This window comes from Hylobates moloch, unplaced genomic scaffold, assembly GCF_009828535.3.
Source record: "Hylobates moloch isolate HMO894 unplaced genomic scaffold, HMol_V3 SCAFFOLD_4, whole genome shotgun sequence".
Classification (NCBI taxonomy): Eukaryota; Metazoa; Chordata; class Mammalia; order Primates; family Hylobatidae; genus Hylobates; species Hylobates moloch.
In genome coordinates this window covers 26,787,452-26,808,184 of record NW_026652279.1, presented here as the reverse complement: position 1 = coordinate 26,808,184, position 20,733 = coordinate 26,787,452, and the positions used below count along the sequence as shown (strand labels likewise).

Here is a 20,733-nt window from a genome sequence, read left to right as displayed (position 1 = left end):
ACCTGGGCAATAGAGTGAGACCCTGTCTCAAAAACAGAAAAACAAGTGCTGCATCGGTTATACAGATGGATCCTTACAATATCACTGCACAGACATATTAAAGGTAACAGTCTGGCTACCCGTGCTTGTTTCCTCTTTTGTATCCCGGGGTTTCTTCCGTCATCCCCCAAATTCCTTTGTACCCCATGCCAGGCAGTGCTGAGGCGGCAGGAGCCAGTCCCAGGAGACAGGCTTCTCAGGCTGTCACTCACCGGAAGGACTGTCCAGAAGGCAGAACCAGGTCCAGGCGCAGCTCAGAGCGAGGGCACGGGATGGAGGCCCACAGGGCAGGAGCAGAGGCTAGAGTACGATGCCCCATGCGCCTGGGCAGAAGCGTGCGGGCCGGCATTTTTACAGCAGGTACAGCCCCATAGTAGCCCCGCCCACCCAGAACCAGGCCTCGTCGGCGCCCAAAGACCCCGCCCAGACAAGGACCACGCCCCTTAAGGCCTCGCCCACAGGGTCCTGTTTAACAACCTTCCCTATTTCACTTAATTCCTCCACCTCCTGCATGCCTCGCCCTTTGCGGGTCATCAAAGCCCCGCTTCGTGCCCCAATCCTCCGGCTTTCCTGAGGTGTAGGTCCCGCCCCCTCCTTGCGACTTATCCTCTCCCGCCCCCAGAGCCTCTGGGCGCGCACAGCTGTGTTCTTCTGGGTTCTCCAGGGGCAGACCACACCACCACCGGAAGTAGGGCTCAATCACCGCTCATTTGACCTAGAGGTAGCCAATCCGAGGAGGAGGTGGGAGGCGCCAATGAGAAATCAGGGTGGGCGGGCCGTTCCGAGGCGCCCGCGCAGTTGGCGCGCACTGGGCTCTCGGCCCACTGTTCGCCTTTCCCCCTCCGGGATTATCTGCACTTCGGGAGCTAATGAGTTCCATCCGGGCGCCCTGCGGTTCCTCAGGGCTGTCCGTCTTCAGAGCCACGTCCTTCCCCAGCCCGTCCTCCGAGAGCCGTTCTCCCCCGAGCCTTTCCAGTTGTAGGCGTTCGCCCTCCTTGGGCCGCCTCCCACGAACCCTATCTTCACCAAGAACTGGAGCGAACACAGCTCCGGCCCCAGAGCCCTCGGGAAGTGTCTCCAGAGTATTATTCTCTTCTGCGCCCGCCCGCTAAGCTGTCCCATTCAAGGCCTTTAGGCGTCCTCTGAGACCTCAGGACTTCAGAGGCCCCGCCGGCCGCCACAGCTGCTGCCTGCCGTCTTGGGCATTCCTTCCATACTCATCTGCTCATGCTTTCCTCGGAATGGGGCGTGTGCCGGGGATTTGTCTGGGGCTGGGCCCAGAAGCCCATCAGGTTGAGTCCAAGTCCCAGTGTGTGGCCCTGAGGCAGCCTGCCTTCTAGTCGCCTGGAGCAGGAGGATGGATGATTTAATGTCTTCCCTTCTGGAGGATGACGTGAAAAAGCAGGGAGCTAGGAGACATGAACTTTATCTGGGCCATTCTCACCTTCTAGCATAGGGATTTGGGGTTGCTGTATCTTAACTATCAGGCTGCAAGTTTTTTTTCTTTGAGACGGAGTCTCACTCTGTCGCCTAGGCTGGAGTGTGATGGCGGGATCTCGGCTCACTGCAACCTCCGCCTCCCGGGTTCAAGCGATTCTCCTGCCTCAGCCCCCCGAGTAGCTGGGACTACAGGTGTGCACCACCACGCCCAGCTAATTTTTGTATTTTTAGTAGAGACGGGGTTTCACCATGTTGGTCAGGATGGTCTCGATCTGTTGACCTCGTGATCCAGCCGCCTTGGCCTCTTAAAGTGTTGGGATTACAGGCGTGATCCGCTGCACTTCACCCAGACTACAAATTCTTGAAGAGCAACATCTGCAGCGGATTGACCCTTGTGTCCCAGCCAGAGACCTAGCGGAGTGTACCGTGAGCATGGAATCAACATCAGACCAACGCCATCATTGTCTCAGTGCCACTCCTCAGTGGCTGCAAGGCATGGGCCGCCCCTTCTTCCTGTGACTGTTCCTATCTGTAGGCATGCCACCCCACAGGCGCCTAGCACTTGGAAGGCATTCCTTCAATAAATGTCGGTGGAGTCTGAAAAGAAGGTGCTGAGGTTGGGGGTGAGCAAAGAGCAACCTCTCCATCGCCTGCTCTAGTCTCCGGTTAAGCAGTGGGGAAGGTCTCAGCTGTAGTGATGCTGAAACACTTGGGCCATGCCACTGGCAAAGGACTTGAGGCCTCTGAGGGCCAAGAAGGAATCGATAGTTGACTCTTCCCCTGGCAGTTCAGCACACTGGTTAAGAGCCAGCTTTGCAAACAGACCTGGGTTCCAATTCTAGCTGTGCACCTTCCTAGTTGTAGGAACTTAGGCAAGATAATTTTTTGAAACCTCAGCATCTTTGTGGAGATAACCAGCCTATTATTAAACTACCCTATAGTTATTGCAAGGATTACACAAAGCTGAATGTCTAAAGGTGCTTAGCACAGGGCCTGCCACTCACTCCATGCATGGGCCAATGGGGGCTGTCTTTGCTGTGTCTTATGAAATGTAGCATGCACAGCCGTCAGCAACCACTTGGGCCCAATTATGTATCATCCTTGGGGCACAGAACCTCCCTTTGTATCCCCTTTGCCCTGGCAGGGGGCAAGAACAAAGAATTCTAAATAGACAGTTTATTTTCTAAGAATCAATATATTTTCTTCCTTTGAAATAAATACAAACCAGTTTGAAAGGTGGGGGAATCTATGGGAAAGAGAAGGGAAATGGGGACAGCCCCCAGTCTTTTTTTTTTTTTTTTTTTAGTACCAAATGACTCTGGCGCGACCCGGAAACGCAGTTACAAATGAGAATAATTTAAATTCTCCGATAATTACAGTATTTACAACAGCAGGGGAGGGAGTCACCTAGTGCCCCTCTTCCAGGCTGGACAGATGCCCGCTCACCTCACCACCGGTAGGGGCCTCAGGCCTCTAGGCAGTTATGGATTCTCCTGGCATGAGCAGGTAGAGGTGGTGGGATGGCCTGTTTTACGCAGTGTCCTAACTTTGGCCCACCACCCCGCCCTACAATGCTGTGAGGTCTCTGGAGCTCTTTTTGACCTGTGGGCCCTCCCTCTCCTTGCGCTGAACTGTCATTGGCCCTTGGAGTGTTCTGTACAGTCCAGCTGCACTTAGGGCAGGAGGGACCTCCCCCACCCAGCTTCCCCTGAGACTGGCCCCAAGACCAGAAATGAGTCAGTGCAGAGGCCGGTGCCACTCCAGGACAGTGAGCAAAGGGGAGGAGAGAGGTCACAGGGCACTATAGGTTGGGCTGTGTTGAGCAGTATCAATCGCTATCGCTGGTCTCACTGCTCTGCTCGCCTTGCACCTTGCTGCGGTGCTGCAGAGCCCTGTGGTAGGCGATCTGTACTGACTTGCGGATGTTGGACTTGCGGCCCTCCAGCATCTTCTCCTTGTCTAGGTCCTGGTTCACACCCAGAGGAACCAGCTTGGTCCTGGGCAGCCACTGCCTATAGGATAAGGTGAAGATCAAATAAATCATCTCAAGGAGAACAAGGACCAGCTTTCCTCCTCTATTCACTCAAACACACCGCCCAAGCACCCACTCTGGCCAGACTCTGTGATGGTCCCTGCCCTCAAAGGACTGCTCATGGTCTAGAGATGAAAGAGTCCAGTCAACAGTTACACTGTGTGGTGGCGGTGGGAGGGTAATCACAGGGTATTTATGAGTACAAAAAGGAGGCACCCTGACCTCACCAGAAATAGCTACCCTGTGCCATAGGCTCTAGGCAGACTTTACTGACATTGAATATCCTCTGCAGACAATTAACAAAAAGACTACATGTGTAAATGTGACAGAACAGGGATTCAGAGTTATGCCTGCTTTATCCTCATTCTGTCACTGTGGAGGCAGAGGTGGGAAAACTAAGTCTAGAAGCCATCTGAGTCTGGATGGGAGCCACCTCTATATTTGTCATAAGTATCTGATGGTCCTTTGGTTTCTAGCTACAGCTGTGTCCACTAGCGCCCACTCAGCCTCTCAGACACATGGTTGACACAACCCTTTTGCTCAAAAAACTGTTCTATGTACCTCCCCTACTGACTTGTGATAGCCCAGTCTGCCTGTTGCTGGAGCTTCCTGGCAGTCTGCCCCCATACCACACAGGGCTGCATCTGTGGCTGTGAGTCACACCAAATGCTCCACTCCTTACCAGGTTCGCTTGTTGTCAAAGAAGAGGACGAGGTAGAGATGCTCTCGGGCTTCCTGGGTCATCTGCTCCCCAAGTTTCAGCACCTCCAGTGGGGGCACAGGGATGGGAACCCCATGGTGGAACATACCTTCTCGGGGCATCTTTGGATCAATGATCTGAGGGTATAATAAGAGCCCAGTTTGGTTCAGTCCACATCCTCCCAAGGCTTTTCCTCCACAAGAACTTAGAGAGTATGTCTGAAGTGGGGACAGAGAGGGTATCATGCTACTAGAACTGCAATGCTGACCCTCGGCTTCTTTCCACGCTAAATTATTTCAGAGCCCAAGGAGCAAACAGAAGGAAAAGGGAGAAATGGAGAAACTGAGTGGGAGCCTCTAAGTGGTACTCAAGCTGTATCTGCCCACCAGTCTACCTTACCAAGAAACTCTGTGCCCCACAGCTCAGCAGGGAGTAGGAAAAGTCTGCTAACTGTGAATCTGTATTCTGAGATCGGAAAGCAAGAGGCATAATAATAGAAGCGGAGCATACCAGAGCTGGGTATGATGGATACCCTCGGCATTTGGCCCACACGAGGTCCAGAGCATCCAGCGGGGAGTCCTCATCCTCCGACAGCCAGCCAGCTCCCCGGCCCAGACTCTTCCTTACCACTTCACAGGAATGGGGGAGAGGGGGTGGATCAGCAGCTGGGGGGCTGGCGAGACCCTGACACTGGGTCCCCAGCATCCCTGGCCTTGGGCAAGGGAACTTACTGCTGTGGCCCACGCCGCGGCCAGTGCCCACGGAGTAGGCCTCATTCTCAGTGCCTGAGGTATCCTCACTGCTGTCCTCTGGGAAAGTGCCCCGAGAGAAGGAGGGTTTGCCCCGGCCTTGTTTTGAGGGCGTTGTGCTGTGGACAAGACAATGGGAGCTCAGCTCAAAGGAGGGAAAGAATGGGGAATAGCATGGTATGTGCCCTCTGCTCTTAAAGCCCCCGGGGTCTAAGACTTTTGGAAAGCAGAGGCTATATGAGGAATTGCAAATTCAAACACCCACAGGGACTAGGCTGGTGACCTAACTGAGGTGGGTTAGACTGAGCAGTGGCAGCAGGAGTGCATACTCTAATCATCACCTTAACCCAGGATGGTTCTCTCTGTTCTATTAATGGTAACACTGATTTATTTATTTAGCAGAGAACCTTGAGTTTGAGCCATCTTAATCTAGACTGAGATGGCTGCCACCCCACTTCCAACAGGGAAACCTAGAAAGGCCCAAGAGCCCTGGAAGGGCATCCCCTGAGGCTGGCCTTGATCTGGAGGGCTAGTACCTGGTCCGGTCTGAGGCAGCGCTGCTACTGCTACTGCTGCTGGACTCAGAGTCTGAGCTGCTCCGGGGAAGGCTGCAGTCATTACGGTATACCAAGAAACTCTTCTTCACTGGCTGGTTTCCACCGCTGAAGCCATTGGCTGGTAAGTCTTGGTTGAAGGGAAGGGGAGGAGGGAAGGAACCGGTCAGGAAGATGTAGATCAGAGATGACATGGAGGTAAGAGGGACTTGGAGCTTGGGTTCCCCTTCTGTGCTGGAAAATTCCTCCAACCTTGGCCAGTAGAGCTAGCTCTGGGCAGTGTCTACCACAGTTGGCCACAGCCCTGCTCCACCCCTTGCTTCCCTTGGCAGTTACTGGCTTTAGGACACAAATGGCTTAAAGGGCAGGAGATCCCCAAGGAAGGTGAGAAGAGAAAAGGTAAAGTGATACAATGGAGGCAGGGGGCCCTGGGTGGGACTCTAGCTGGGTCATAGTGTCTCTGGGCCTCAGTTTTCCCAATTGTTAGATGAGTGAGTGGAGTTAAAGGATTCCTAAGGGCCCTTCTAGCTCTCTCTTTCATGGGCAAATAAAGGGGTAACTGGGAGTATGCTGGGAAGAATGGCAGCTTTGCTCACTCTCTTGGGGGGCTGGGTGATGGTAAGGCTCACCCATTGGGGGGTCTTCTGTGGACTTATCACTGTCGCTGTCTGAGCTCGAACTGGGCCGGGGGCTCCTACCCCGCTTGCGCTGACGCAGGGAACTCATGATGGGGAGCTGGGGGGGCCCCACAGGACTGCCTCCGTGGCTGGGGGTCATCTGGCTCTCCCGGTTTTTGGGGGGCCGGCCCGGCCTCTTGGGCGGTCCAGCTGTCTTCGGGTTCTTTTTGGAGAACAGAACTGAGGTTCTCCTGCCCACCTCATGTGCGGGGGTTGAGGACATGTTGGGACCCAGGCCTGGAGCAGAGAAAGAAAGAAGGAGAGTTGGTGAGGGGCCTGATTTGAGAAGAGTAGATATCCAGGGTCATGCCCTGGGTATATAGGACCATTACTCCAGCTAAAGTTGGGGAGATCATTTTAGGGGCTTGGAGTTTGGAACATTAATTCTTATACAAATAGCCAGAGAGGCAGCTAAGAGGCCCCCGATTGGGGAATGAGGGAGAAAGTACAGCTAGCTGTGTAGGAGGGACCTCTGCCTGGGGAATGGCAGGGGTTGAGTGTGTGCTGCAGAGCCAAAGTCTGACTTGCTTTGGGGTCCACCTTGCCATCAGATTCAGACCTTTGCTTGTCTCCTGGCTGCTGCTCTCCTCTGCCGCACTATCTGTCTGCCCATCCTTGTCACAGGCTGCCGGGTGGGGTGTCAGACTGCCCCGGCTCGAGGGGCCATGCCGCTCAGGGCCATCACGTCCAGTCTCTCGCTGATGGGCAAGCTTCCGCCGCAGTGCCGTCATCTCTTTCTTGATCATCTTCGCACGCCGTGAGCGGCCCACACTCTGCTTGCTGGCATTCACTTCGTCCAGCCGCTCCAGCAGCAGCTTCAGCTGCTCTTCCACTGGCAGGTGCTTCTGGTTCTCCAGCAAGACCAGCCGCTCTTCCTCGGCTGCTAGGGGTAGGGTTGGAGGAGAAAGGTCAGACTCAGGGCAGCCCTCAGGGCCCCTTGAACCTGGGCAGGCAGCAAGAAACCCACTCATCCCCCATCGGCTTCTCACCAGGAACAGCTGTAAAATAGCAGCACCAAGATGTGGAATGGCGGGCACTGCTATCCATTCACCCAGTCTGGCTTCTTGGGGAGCATTCCTGGGGATAGCTTGCCACTAGCTGCTTTCTGCCTACACTGCCTGCTCCCAGGAGGGGACTTTTGGAAAGCTGTCCATCCCTGGCATTGGCCTCTTATATGTGTGTGTGACATATCACCCACCATCTTCAGTGTGGTGTGTGGCCTCATCTCCAGCCAGGCTGTGGGGGATATGCATGCCCGTCTCAAAGTCAATGCCCATTTTTTCTGCCTGGCGCCGGGCCTGGCGGAGCACAGCACCACCCTGCTCACGAAGCCGCACTGCTGCCCGGTAGAAGATGGTGTCCTTGGCGTTATACTTGAGGCAGTTGCTGACGATGAGGTTGAAGTCCTCCTCAAAATCATCAAAATTCAGGTAGCGGTAAGCCTCCAAGTTCTGCTTCATGGTGAAAAAGTCCATGGGCTTTTTGATGTGGTCTAGGTAGTCAGGTACCTGGGAGGGCAGGGCAGGTTTGTTTTAAGTGGAGATATCCTCCTCATTGCCCCCAACCCTGCTCCTAACAAGCCCCCCTGAAATACATCCAGCAACCTCCTCCCACCATAGTTAGAGGCAGGCATATAGCACAGGGGAAAGGAAAGCTGGATTCTGGTCCTGACTTTACCAGTCACAAGCTGTGTGACTTTGGCAAGTCTCTTCACCTCTCTGGGCCTACTTTTCCTCTCCTGGAAAATGATGAAAGTAGAGCCAAATATACTTTCTAGACCACATGAGGCTTTAGTAAGAAAATGGCTTGGGGACTCCTCTGAAAATAAACACCACCTTGCATTCCTATAGCTCTTTTTACTTAACAGTAACTTATAAGGAGGCTGCTGCCTCAGGCCTCTCATTTTATACCTTTTAGAGAGAAGAGTCTGCCAGTCAGGACCTAGGGCTTCAGAGCTGGTTCTTTAGGTGCTGAGCCTTCTAAAGTCTCCGTTCTAGGGTTCAGCACCCCGAAAGTGTCTTCCTGCCCTGGGATTATTCATTTGGCAGACTCAGTCCCTGCCTCTGGGGAAGGAGTGCAGAGTGCCTCCCATTCTGGGCCCTTGGGGTGTGACAGGGACAAGACAGAGTCCAGGTGATACATGTGGCTCCAGTTCATCCTGCTCCAGAGCCACCAGCCCCTCTCTTCAAGGTCCCCATCTAGTCCCTGGCCCAGACCTGCAGCAGGGGTCCAACTGGGAGAGGAACAGAGAGAAGGTGGAGTGAGGGGAAGGGATTCTTACTTCGTCCAATTCGGTTACCTCAGACAGAGGGACCGGCTCGCTGAAGATGTTGCCTGTGTCCTTCTCTTGGAGCTGCTCCAAGGTTTTGCGAAGGAGGATGAGGAAAGGGGTCAGCTGCATCTCCATGGCAATCTGCTGAACCTTGATCTAACACAGAAAAAGGCCTGATCAGCCAGGCCTCGGCCAGTTCAGTGGCAGAGAGGTCTGAGGATATGGTCCCAGCTGGCCTGGGAACCCGCCTTCTTTCCCACCCTCACAGCTGGGTGTACTCATACAGGTCTACCTTCTACGAGGCTCCACCCAGGGAAACTTGCACCAACAATTCTGGCTTCCCCCTTTCTTGAACTACCAGCACCAGCTACCTATGTCACGTAACTGAGGATTCTGTTCATACGCTCCCGTGACATTCTGCTTCCAGCAGAACTAAAAGCACACCGAGCACCAGGAGACCTGACTCCAGCGTCAGCCCTGCTGCTATCTGGCTGGAGGACACACACTTTTCCTTCTCCTGGGTCTATTTTTTTTTTTTTTTTTGAGACGGAGTCTCACTCTGTCGCCCAGGCTGGAGTGCAATGGCGCGATCACGGCTCACTGCAAGCCCCTCCTCCCAGGTTCACGCCATTCTCCTGCCTCAGCCTCCCGAGTAGCTGGGACTACAGGTGCCTGCCACCACGCCTGGCTAATTTTTTGTTTTTTCCTTTATAAAATAGGGCTGGCCCAGGAGCACTCACCGTCTCCCTTTTGAGTTTTTCCCGCTTGCGGATCAATTCCACCAGCAGCCGAGCTCGCTCCAAGTCATGCCGGAGCCGCTGCCAGGACTTGAGCTGTTCTTTAAGGGCCCAGTTCTTATCCTCAGAATCTCTCTGCAGAGGCAAAAGGAAGATCAGGGGATGATTAGAAAGCCAGAGGAAAGGTCAACAGGGAGAAGAGAGCCCAGGAAACTCAGGTCAAGCCAAAAAAGGGAGCACAGTAATTTATTGGTAGTGCCTCAATCAGTGTGTCCCCAAGGCCTAGCAGAATAAATGCTTGGTCTGTGTTCATTGAATGAATACATGAACACATAGGAACAACATGTTTTCATTGAGGATTCCATGCTGATCCTGGTTTGAGGGCTAGCTTAAAGGAGGAAAGAGTCAGGCCGGGCGCGGTGGCTCATGCTTGTAATCCCAGCACTTGGGGAGGCCGAGGCGGGCGGATCACGAGGTCAGGAGATCGAGACCACGGTGAAACCTCGTCTCTACTAAAAATACAAAAAATTAGCCGGGCGTGGTGGCGGGCGCCTGTAGTCCCAGCTACTCGGAGAGGCTGAGGCAGGAGAATGGCGTGAACCTGGGAGGCGGAGCTTGGAGCTTGCAGTGAGCCGAGACTGCGCCACTGCACTCCAGCCTGGGTGACAGAGCGAGACTCCGTCTCAGAAAAAAAAAAAAAAGGGAGGAAAGAGTCTAAGCCTCTGACACTGGAAACTACAGTTGCAAATTCTGGTTTTTGTCCCCTTGGCCCTAGTTCCCAGAGCCCACAGGGAACTGGACACAGTACCCCAACTTGGTCACAGTTCCTCTGAGACTGCAGGTGTGTCTGCAGGCGACGTAGCAATGGGACCCCATTCCGTGACTGCCTCTTCAGTGTCCAGTAGCTGTGCAGCCTCTGCATGAACTGGCTCTTCCTTTGGATGGTCAGGCGGTTGGTGATTTTACTAAGCCTGGGAGGCAGGAAACAAAAGAGTAAAACCTGTTGGGCCCTGATTCTCTTAAGCAGAACAAGGGTCTCTGGCCAGCGAGAGTTCCTGAATGGGGATGAAGGGAGAGTATCTCTTATCCAAAAGGCCTGGGACTCTGGACTTAAGGCAAGGAAGAAAGAGTGGTGCCATCAATGGTACCGTGGCAGACAGGAAACCAAGCTCCCAGCACTAAACCAGATCCCTAACCCTGTACATCAGGATCAGGGACTTCTGCCCCTAAGACTGCTCTAGTCACTGCAGCCCAGAGTACTATTTGACCCTGGGAGCCCCACTGAGACTGAGCCTTTGAAGGTTTTAAGATGAAGTACAACTGTACAGCAGAAATATATAGTAAATCAAATAAATGGCACAAGAGAACTAAAAAAAAAACCCTGGCCATCACAGCCCAAATGAGCGGCAGTAACCACTTCACAACTTCTTGAACTTCCCCTTCCCCGCTTTTCATTTCTACTTGTTTCTTCATATTCAGACCATTTTTTCCATTGCTGCCAGTGGCAGTTCCATCCTCTTCCATCCCAACTTAACAAACCACACCGTCAAAATGAAGGGCAGTTCAAAACACCTGTTAGCTATGCCAGATAAAAGCTGACATTTCTGGCTTTTAATGTGAAAGTCAGGTGACCTGCTAAAGACAACTATCTGTTTTGAAAATATGTTCTTTTTAACTTCTGTGCAGCTCCTGGGAAGATAGCCCAGCCCTGCCATTCCACTCCTGGGAAGAAGATAGCCCAGCCCTGCCATTCCACTCAGGAGGCTGCCAGTTCCTCTCCAGGAGGCTCCTTTCTCCCTCATCTGCCTGTCCACCGGCTCCCCACATACCTGTGTGGTGGGATGCAGGGCACTGACACCACAGGTGCTGCTGCCCGCTTCTCTGCCAGGATCTTCCGTGCCTTCTTCATTTTGATCCGGGACTTGGCCTTGGCCTTCTTGACTTTCTCTGAGCTCCAGCTCTTACCCTCATCCTCCTCCTCATCTTCATCCTCCTCACCCTCGCTGTGGGACAGGGCAGGCAGTCGGCGTGCTGAACCTGGAGGCGTGTGGATGTCGCAGTAGGCCGTCTTGCGGACACTGAAAGAGGTGCCGTTGGCGCCTGTCTCCCGCACAGGCTCCATCTTCATGTAAAGGCCAGCCTGCTGGGCGCATGTCACATGAAAAGCTGTGTAACAGTTGGCCTTGTGGCACTGGATGCAGGCCCCTGAGCCCCGTTGTTTGCAAATGTAGCAGGTGAGCTTCCAGCGAGCTGGTGGAATGTGCTCAATGCTGTCAATAGGCTCTAGGAAGACCGTGTTGGCGAAGCAGACCTCAGGGATCCACAAGGCACACACCACATGGGCCCAGCGCCCGTCATCTGTCTGCTTGAAGGCACCGCCCTTGTTGGGGCACAGGGCACAATCCACAGCACGAGAGGGTGACTGCAGGCAACGGCGGCACAGCCACTGGCCCTCAGGGATATAGGGGACACCGTAGCACTCCTGGTGCACGGCCAGGTTGCACATGTCACAGAAGAGGATGACATTGCTGTTCTGGCACTCACCATCATTGCAGATACAGCAAACAGCATCCTCGTCCACTAGCGCATTAGGGTCGCCTTTATTATGACTCTCAAAGTACGACTCCTTCTCCAGTCGGTCCATTAGGTACTCAAAGATCTCCTGCGGGATGGGACTTACACCCTCTGTCTTCCGACGCTCATTCATGATATCCAGCCAGATGTAGTCCTCCTCGTCCATGTCATACTCTACTTCCTCGTCCAGCTCCTCTGCAGACTTCTCAATGTACCTACGGTACACACAGGGAGCTCAGCATCACATGGTTGAGATTTCCCTCCCTTAAAGACGAGGGGTCATTTGCCACTGAGCACTTACTCTGTGCCTATGCCCTTCAGATGTGTTGTCTCATTTCATCCTCACCTTAACTCCTGATATTATAGGTACTATCATCATTTCTATTTTGCTGAAAAGGAAAGCTAAGGCTTGGAAGGTTAATCACCTGGCCCCAGCTCACTTGTGAGAAAGTGGTGGAGCTGGGATGTGAACCCAGGTCTGCCACTGCAAAGCTTATGTCCTAGCTGCTATATGTGACACCATCTTCTTGGGGTTGCAGAGGCTCAGCCAAGCCTCCTCTAAAAGGAGGAAGGTGGGGCAGCTAGTACCCCTTAGAGTGGTCCAGATGATGGTACGAAGAATCGGGGAAGAAGGAAGGTCACTGGATGTCATTGACAAATTACATGTAAGTTGTTTTAGCACTGGTGGGCAGGGCCTCGACTAGAGCCGCCATGGGTCTTCTCTCAGCTGGTGTCAGCATCAGCTCAAGGCTCCGTCAAACTCTAGGTGCTATGTTTGTTCACTGGATAGCCTTGGGAGATAACAATTATAATAGCTAAGGTTTACTGAGGATTTACTATGAGCCAGGCATTGTGCGTTAACTATTACGTTTATTCTTACCACAGCCATAGAGTTAATATTCTTGTCCTCATTTTGTAGATGAGAAAACTTAAGCTTTGAGAAGTTAATCAAAACATAGATAGTTCACATAACAAGGGAGTGGCAGAGGCAGAGGCATTCAGCCTCCAGCCCAGTGCTCTTAATGTCCAACCTGTATCACTTACTGTGCCAACAGGCCTGGAATTGAGGGCTGCTCTCGGTGCTTGTCACACAGAGAAGGTGCTCCTTGCCTGCCATGCTATAGGTGGCCTAGACTCTGGCAGTGTAAACTACAGGGTACAAACGAAAGAATGGGGCTTTAGCTTCTAAGCAAACCAGATTTAAATCCTGCCTCTGCCATTTTGTGACTTTTAGGACATCACTGCTGTACTAAACCTCAGTTTTATTGATGATAGAAGGAGGATAATACTACCTACTCACAAAGATACTGTCAGGATTATATGTAATTATAAAAATGAATAGGCTACAAACTCTTGGCCTTTACATTTATTTATATAGTACCTTGCCTGGTGCCTACTACCCCATCAGGCTCCAGCAACCCCCAGCAGGCCCATGGAAGGAAGTGTGAGCACCTTGGTTTAAAATGCCACCTAACCACTAAGTCATGTGTGACCACATACAGACGTGTGCAAATATGTACATTTATCTTATTAAAAAGTTGTTTTAAAAAATGAATGAGCTAAGTCAAGTGGCACAGAGCAGGCCCTAGAAAAACATTACCTCCTGTTTCTCCTCTCGTGGGAAACGGAACTTTGGCTGCTAGAGTGGGCTGGCACACACAGGCTCTGGAGCCACACTGACTGGGTCCTAACAGAGGGCAAGTGAGCTAAGCTCCCTGAGCCTTGTTTGTTCATCTGTAAAGTGGTGATGATAATCTGAACCTATTTCACACAGCTATTGTGAGCATTAAATGAGTTAATGCAGGTAAAGTGCTTAGGACAGTGCCTGGTGTGCAGCAAGCACTCAATAAATGTTAACTTATTAGTTTTTGTATGGCCTTTACTCACCTTCCTAGCATTATAGCTGTACATGTGTCTAACTCCTCCACTACATGATAGAAGTGGGGATTGTGTCTGATTCACCATACAGATACAGGCACTCATCACTGTTCATTTGAAAGGCATTTTGGGGGTGGAAGGGAGGAGAGAGACTGAAACATTGCAGGAAGCAGATTCTTCCTTTTCAGCCCTTTACCTCTTCCCCAAGGTGACTGCAACCTCCCTATCTTTGAACAAGGGTATGACTCATGGATGGTGTGAACCATCTGGCTTCTTCCAAGCCTTGGCACTAGCTCTCTTCAGCACTAATTCTCACCCTTTTCTCTGCCATGACACACGTGACATTATGTGATGGTGCATAACACACTCCCACAGGCACCCAGATTACAGGCTGCGGTACAGATAAGGTAGGCTGCATGTCACGTATAATTCCTGGCACACCAGCTGACGTGCCACCCTCTCTCTCCCCCTCAAGGAGGCATATCAGAATGCAAGCAAGAGAAAGTGATGCTATTAGAGAGATGACCTCAAATCTTCTCAATTTATATAAAAAGTAAATCATTTCCAAAACTTGGGCAGTTTTACCAACAGTGGTAACAAATTCCATGCAATACACATCTCAGTTGTTTGCAGTGTACCTGCTGAGAACTGCTCGCCTGAAGAACAGATCTTCAGAAAGAGTGAAAGAGTGAATCTAAGTGGAGGGAGGAAGAAAAGCAGCTGAATGAGCTGGGCTGGGCTGCCTGTTAGAGCAGAGAGAGCTCAAGGGTCATTGGGAGGGAGGGGAAGTCCAAAGAGGGGTCTGTGTGTTAGGAGTGGGGCAGAGGTGGGTAGGGCAGTCAGTGTGAACAGAAAAGAGAAAGACCGTGGAAAGCCAGAAGGAAGTGGAGTTGGACTGAAAAGATGAAAGAATGGGAAAGGAAGCGGGAGATGGGCTTAAACTCAAACAGTAGAGAGAAGAAAGGGCTACAGACCATATTGCTTGTTTACAGATTTGCTTTTAAAGAACTGAGGTTTAGGCCAGGCTCGGTGGCTCATGCCTGTAATCCCAGCACTTTGGGAGGCTGAGGCGGGTAGATCATGAGGTCAGGAGATCGAGACCATCCTGGCCAACATAGTGAAACCCCATCTCTACTAAAAACTCAAAAATTAACTGGGTGTGGTGGCACGTGCCTGTAATCCCAGCTACTTGGGAGGCTGAGGCACGAGAATTGCTTGAACCCAGTGGAGGCTGCAATGAGCCAAGATCGCGCCACTGCACTCCAGCCTGGCAATAGAGCAAGACTCCATCTCAAAAAAAAAAAAAAAAAAAAAAAGAATGGAGGTTTAACATCATGTGGACTGCACTTTTGGTAAAAAATGCTTTTCATATAAAAGCTTTCATGACAAATCCTCCTCAGAGATCAGGCCTTCTAATTAGCTGACAACAAACTTACACTCTTGGTAAATTAACTCATCAGAATGCCTTTTTTGCCTTGGATGCCAACTTTCAGAGAGGTTTTACACTTGGTTTTAGTGCCATCCTTCAGCCAGGATTTCTCCATGTAGTTTTGCCACCACACTGCCCCCCACATCCCTTCATCTTTTACCTCATGTTAAAGAAACAATTAAATGACAAAAATAAAAGGGCCACTGGAGGAGTATTAAATATTGCTTAAGTATAAAATATTGCTTAAACATGTTAAAGGACAGATGACAATAACAGAACAAATAGTGGGAGAATTACCTCTGCAGATTTACAAAGTGCTTTTAGTACCTTATGAAATCAGTGATCCTAGTCTTCTATCTTTAGGGAGACAGAGAAATACTGTATCTGCTCTGCAGATGGGTTCCTTAAAACGCCTTAAGTTGGATGCATTTCTCAAGGTCATGCAGTAAGGAAATGGAGAGGGCCAGGAATCAGAAACAGGATATTTTGCCACAGTGGAAACAGTACAGCTATGGAGTCAGAGGGACCTGGGTTTGAATCCCAGTTCAGCTATCTACTGGCATGTGATTTTAGATAAGTCTGGCCAGGCACAGTGGCTCACGCCTGTAATCCCAGCATTTTGGGAGGCTGAGGTGGGTGGATCACTTGAGTCCAGGAATTCAAGACCAGCCTAGGCAACATGGTGAAACCCCAGCTCTACAAAAAATTTTAAAAAACTAGCCGGGCATGGTGGCATGTGCCTGTAGTTGCAGCTACTCAGGAGGATGAGTGGGAGGATCACTTAAGCACAGGAGGCAAAGTTGGGGTGAGCCAAAATCATGCCACTGCACTCCAGGCAGGGTGACAGAGCCAGGCCCTGTCTCAAAAAAAAAAAAGATAAATCTGGCACCCTTTCTTGACCATAGTTTCCTCATCTGTGAAATGAGAAAAATACCTACCCGAGAGTTGTGAGAATAAAATAAAGGAGTGGCGTGTGGCACTGTAGAGTAAGTGCCACCATCAGTGGCGTACCATTCCACTCACTGCCCTGGCAAAATCAGTGTTCTTTCATTATTCTTTATTCCTGTCACTCTTCTATCTGTGCCTCTCACCTCTCTGGCTAGCGAGCCCTGCTTGACCAGTTTTCCAGAGCTGCAAGGTAGAGGTGGCCTTACCGGTAATAGGAAGTTGGCCGGGGTGGGGCATCAGGGGTGTCCTGTTCCAGCTCCCGATAGACCACCTCTGGCAGCTTGGGAGTGGTGCTTGCAGAAACACTGTGGTGGTGGTGATGGTTGGAGTCCTTGCGCTTCTCCTTATTCTTATGTTTGCCTGACTTGGGAGTAGCAGCTGGTGTCTCAGTGTTCTCCTTGTTGCTGCCATTCTCAGGGGGCTCCTCGGGGGCTTCCTCATCCTCTGACACCACATCCAGGTTGTCAAAGATGCTGATGCGGTGGACGCGGCCATGCAAGTCCACCTCCACCATGCGCTGGGCCTGTGCATAGCTCATCACCTCACGGCCTGGTGACTGTGAGACCTCTGAGGGGCTGGGTGACTGCTTGTTGGCTGGGCGTGACTGGCGCCCCTTCTTCTTGTGCTTGCGGAGTGGAGTCTGTTGTGGGGGTGGTGGGTTGTCGTGGTCATAGTGGTACAGGTGGTACTCAATACCACTGTAACTCTTGTAGACCTTTCGGCAGGTCTCCACCGGGCACTCGTATGGTGGCTTAGTCGCCCGCAAGTTGTGGCAGAAAGTCTTCACATCAAAGTCCACCCCCATGCTGTCACATCTAGAATACACAGATCAGTTATCATAGGCTGGGGATGAGTTCCTGGACATTTGCACCAGAGACTCCAGTCTTTCTAGTCCTCCCCCTCACTTGGAGTCACCAGGTTCTGACCAGCCTACCTCTAGAGTGTCTCCAAATGCCATCTCCTCCACCATAGCCCAGATCTGGGCCCTCATCACCTCTTGCCTGGTTATCCTGCCCTATGTCACAACTTCTCTAGCCCAATCTCACATCATGTAGGAGAATGATCTTTCTACCAGGTAGTAATGATCATGACAGTCTCTTCATTAAAAGCCTCCTGATGCTCCCCAGTTCCTTCAAGATAACATTCCAAATTCTCTATGATGCCATTCAAAGAGCTCCTTTCAGTGTCTGGCCCTTGTCCTCCTTTCCAGATTCTTTTTACAAGTTACAGCTGTTTTTGTCTACACAGGGGAACCTGCCATTCCCTGAATGTTATAATCTCTCATTCCTGCAAAATGATCTCTATTTGGAATGCCCTCCATACTTTCTGATTGGTGGGCTCCTACTCATTTTTCAAAAATCCAGCTCAAATGTCACTTCTGACACAACTTCTCTGACTCTCCCATGGGGAGCTGTTTCCACAGCATTCCATTCTCACCTCTACCACAGCACCTGACATACTGAAAGTTGTCTCCCCTCTGGACTGGGAGCTGTGTAGTAAGGGCACCAGAGCCTATCCACCTCTGTATCCCCAGTACCTAGCATGCACTGGATATTCAGTTTTTGGCGAAAGAATGAATGACCTGTTGAACGAATAGCTGAATGAGGGGATCACCAGATTGAGAGCTCAGATGGGATGAAGGCCATGTAGAAAGCTGAATGGGTGGCTAATGCTTTAGCGTTGGACTCCTGCAGAAATCACTGGATCACAGAAAGAATTCATTTACTTTTGAGGTCTTTATGGGGAGCCTGGCCCTAGGACTGGGTAAGAGATGTACTGTGAAACAAAGTGAAAACTGAGGTCATTTAATCAGTGACAGCAGCTTGTATTACATTTGAGCTCTTCACCCATTCACGCAACATCAACTGAGTGACTACCAAGTGCCAGGGCCCTAAGGGTACAAATACGAACACGACAATCTAGGCATGCTCAGCTCCACGCTGGTCCGCAGGGGCCCTCCCTTCCCCCTCCCCAACATTCCTGGGTGAGTGTAGACGGCAGATGGCACCAGGCCTCAGGAAGCCCAGCTTGGTCAGAGACTGCCCCAATTTCTCTCGGCCTAGTTGAGTTCAACAATTCAGCTAGGGGCTTGGCACCATCCCAGCCAGGCAGGGCTATCATGAGCTCCCTGACAAAATAACCCCTCTTGGCCTCTTCACCTGTGCCTTAACCAGGCAAGTGGGCTGCTCCAGCTTCACTGTCAACGGCTCCTGACTTCCACATCAGTAACGCCACACGTCCAACTGCAACTCTTCTATTTCCTACCTGCCGCTGTGTCTTTAAACATTAAACCAACCGAAGCACAAACAAGCTCTCCTCTTTCCAAGCTGGGTCCCGGGTGAATGGCTCCCAAAGTAGCACAGCGAATCACTAATCTCCCCTTGGAACCCGGCAGCAGAGGCACAGGCGAGGGAGACGAGAACTTAGACCAGAAAGCCCGTTGGGAGGGCCCAAGGAGAATGGCGGCTGCATCTGCCCCTGAAGCTCAGGGGGCTGGAGGAAGTAGGGGGCGGGGGCCGGAGGGATAGGGCTGGGCCCCGGCAGTGCCCGCAGCCCACTCTCCGGATGCGGCGGCGTTTCCCCTTTGTGGAAGTGTAACAAGTGAAACAAGGCTCCCCGCTTGCCACTAGCCCAGGCAGCCCCGAAAGATACACTGCTGCCCCAGGATGCCTGCTGGGAAGCAATGCACTGTCAGTTCTCCCAGCTGGAGTTGCCAGAGAGGCTCCTGGGCCACGCGGCTCAGTGCGCGTCCCACGAACGTAGCCTACTCCTTCCCTGCCGGCCACTCCCGCCCTGGTCCCAGGCCCGCACTCACCGGCCACCTCGAGTCCGGGCTCATCGCCGGGGGCGCCCGCCGGGGCTCCGACCCCACTTGGGGAGGCCGGCGGGGAAGGTCGGGTCGGGAAGGGGGCGCCCCAACTCCGGAGACCGTAGACCTCGCCACCTCGGCCCCCTGCCGCCCCACGCTTTGGTCCCGGCTCCCCGGGATTCCTGAGCTGACCCCTGCTGCTCTTGGTCCCGCCGGCGCCCTGGGGTCTCAACTCCGTCGGCCGCCGCCCGTTTCGCGAGCCCCTAGGATGCCCGGTTTCGGGACCAGGCGCCGCTGGAACAATGGAGGCTCCCAGAGGCAGCGCGAGGACAGCGGCGGCGGAGACCGTGGCGGCAAAGGCTGTGGCAGCGGCGGCGGCAGCAGCGGCGGCGACGGCGTCTGCGCAGGGTAAACGTGGCTCCGCGGCTCTGCTGAGCTGCACTTTCGCCACGGATCCCCGCTCGCCCGCTGAGGCTCGAAAGACGTTCTCTGGATTCAGAAAGGACCCTGGACACCAGACAGGGCTTCTCTAACTCTTCCATCTTAGACTGGAGTTTCTGGAGACTGAAGTCACCGTACTCGGGATCTGGGGTCGTCGGGCGGTTTGTGGCGAATCTGCAGCCACGGACGGTGAGCGCGGGGCTGGGCGTGAGGAGCCCGCCCTTCTCCCCTCCCCCTCTGCCTCCTCCCTATCCGCTCCCTGCCTCCTGCTGGCGCCGCGGCTGCGGGAGGGACCTGGCCTTGGTCTCAGAGGAAGGCGGTGAGGCGGGGCCAGAGTCACGGGGCGGGGCTGGGGGCAGGGCCGGGAGCAAGAGGGATGCGGGCTGGAGCCTAAGGGACCCGGAGTTACGGGTAGGACCGGGGAGGGGCTGTAGACTAGACCGGTCTGTGGGGCGGGGCTTGTGGGAGGGGGCGGAGCTACTGTAAGCGGGGTCCTGTTAGAATAGCGGAGTAAAAAGGGGCTAAACAGAAGAGGAGTACTCGGGAGAGAAAGGGCGGAGCTTTGGATGAGCCTGGAAAGTGGAGCTGGACTAGAAATAAAGAAGAGTTGGAAAAAACGACGCGAGGCTGAAGGGAGCAGGCGGGGCTTGGGATGCAGGGGGCGGAGCTGTGGGGAAAGGGCAGGACCGATTAGGGATAACGGGGCGTAACTGAAGGAAAGGGAAGAAACTTGGGAACAGTAAAGGAGAGGTGCTAGAGAAAAGGTATGGGTCTGAGAGAATGGGCTGGTTTGGGGCCGGTGGGTGTGAAAGGGCTGTGTCTGGTAAAGCGGTGGGAACTCTGTGGGTTGGCAGGGATGTGCTGCGGGTTGCTGATTGGAACATGGTGCCAAAACAGCTGATTTAATGGGAGTGGATCACCTTCTAGCAATGTGAACGTGGGCAAGTTCAGTTCTTTAAGTTCCTTATTTGTAAAACAGAGCTCGAAAACTCTATTGTTAGTTCTTGAGGGTTTCAGAGAACTTGCATGGCAGGGGGAGACATCCTTAAACAATACTTCTCCAGTTTTGTCATACAGAGGAGCGTGAAAGGGTCTTCCAGGGTTCTGGGACAAAGCCCAAAGCATCTGAAAGCTTCTATCTTATCTTAATGCAAACTTTGCATTTGACCCACTAAAATGTATGTTTTCTAAAAACCATCCCGATAAAATCGACATGCCAGGAAGAGGTTTGCTGATTAAGATCTTGGGATCTGAAGTCAAACTGATGAATTCTCTTAAACAAATGACTCATCTTCTCAGAGCCTCAGTTTCCTTATGTGTAAAGTGGGAATAATATATAGTACCTGTTCTCAGAGTTGTTGTGAGAATTAAATGAGATGATGCTTGGAAATCACCTAGCACACGGTTTGACATGTAGTGAATGTTCAAAGAAAATATTAGCTCTTATTATCCTT

At 52.3% G+C, this 20,733-nt stretch overlaps 2 protein-coding genes across 23 annotated transcripts in view; both read right to left on the bottom strand.

The window, feature by feature from the left end:
• The window catches only part of OGG1 (8-oxoguanine DNA glycosylase), a 34,842-nt gene extending 34,119 nt beyond the window's left edge, over window positions 1-723 (bottom strand). For 8 of the 14 annotated variants that reach the window (XR_009213062.1, XM_032149658.2, XM_058437242.1 and 5 more), the window contains exon 1: window positions 252-704. Coding sequence is in view for 13 of the 14 variants with exons in the window: in XM_032149658.2 (XP_032005549.1) it covers window positions 252-388 (137 nt within the window). In the remaining variant the exon portion in view is untranslated. Of the gene's footprint in view, window positions 1-251 lie in introns of all 14 variants that reach the window. The other 6 variants (XM_058437238.1, XM_032149656.2, XM_058437245.1 and 3 more) reach the window with 3 other exon arrangements.
• A 1,917-nt stretch (window positions 724-2,640) lies between these two features.
• BRPF1 (bromodomain and PHD finger containing 1) lies at window positions 2,641-19,253 on the bottom strand. 9 transcript variants are annotated; one of them, XM_032149616.2, is made up of 14 exons: window positions 18,845-19,253; window positions 16,236-16,844; window positions 11,030-11,989; window positions 10,009-10,171; window positions 9,204-9,335; window positions 8,473-8,619; window positions 7,390-7,699; window positions 6,751-7,074; window positions 6,144-6,428; window positions 5,497-5,644; window positions 4,943-5,079; window positions 4,722-4,840; window positions 4,194-4,348; window positions 2,641-3,491 (listed from the first exon to the last, which is right to left on the bottom strand). In XM_032149616.2, exons 2-14 carry the CDS (start codon window positions 16,832-16,834, stop codon window positions 3,308-3,310), a joined length of 3,663 nt encoding a protein of 1,220 aa, XP_032005507.1. In that variant the 5' UTR covers window positions 16,835-16,844; window positions 18,845-19,253; the 3' UTR covers window positions 2,641-3,307. The 9 variants fall into 9 exon arrangements, with proteins under 9 accessions (XP_032005507.1, XP_032005508.1, XP_032005509.1 ...); XM_032149617.2 differs by having other exon boundaries at window positions 6,751-7,071; XM_032149618.2 differs by having other exon boundaries at window positions 8,491-8,619.
• Between the last annotated feature and the right edge of the window lie 1,480 nt (window positions 19,254-20,733).

Excerpts from the sequence above, each read along its gene's own strand:
- BRPF1 (XM_032149614.2), bottom strand. The coding sequence starts at position 16,834 with ATGGGGGTGGACTTTGATGTGAAGACTTTCTGCCACAACTTGCGGGCG. Across the intron at positions 6,429-6,750 it reads CAGCCAGGAGACAAGCAAAG|GCCTGGGTCCCAACATGTCC; the intron begins GTCTGAATCTGA and ends TCTCTGCTCCAG. Across the intron at positions 4,349-4,721 it reads ATCCATCATACCCAGCTCTG|ATCATTGATCCAAAGATGCC; the intron begins GTATGCTCCGCT and ends TTATACCCTCAG.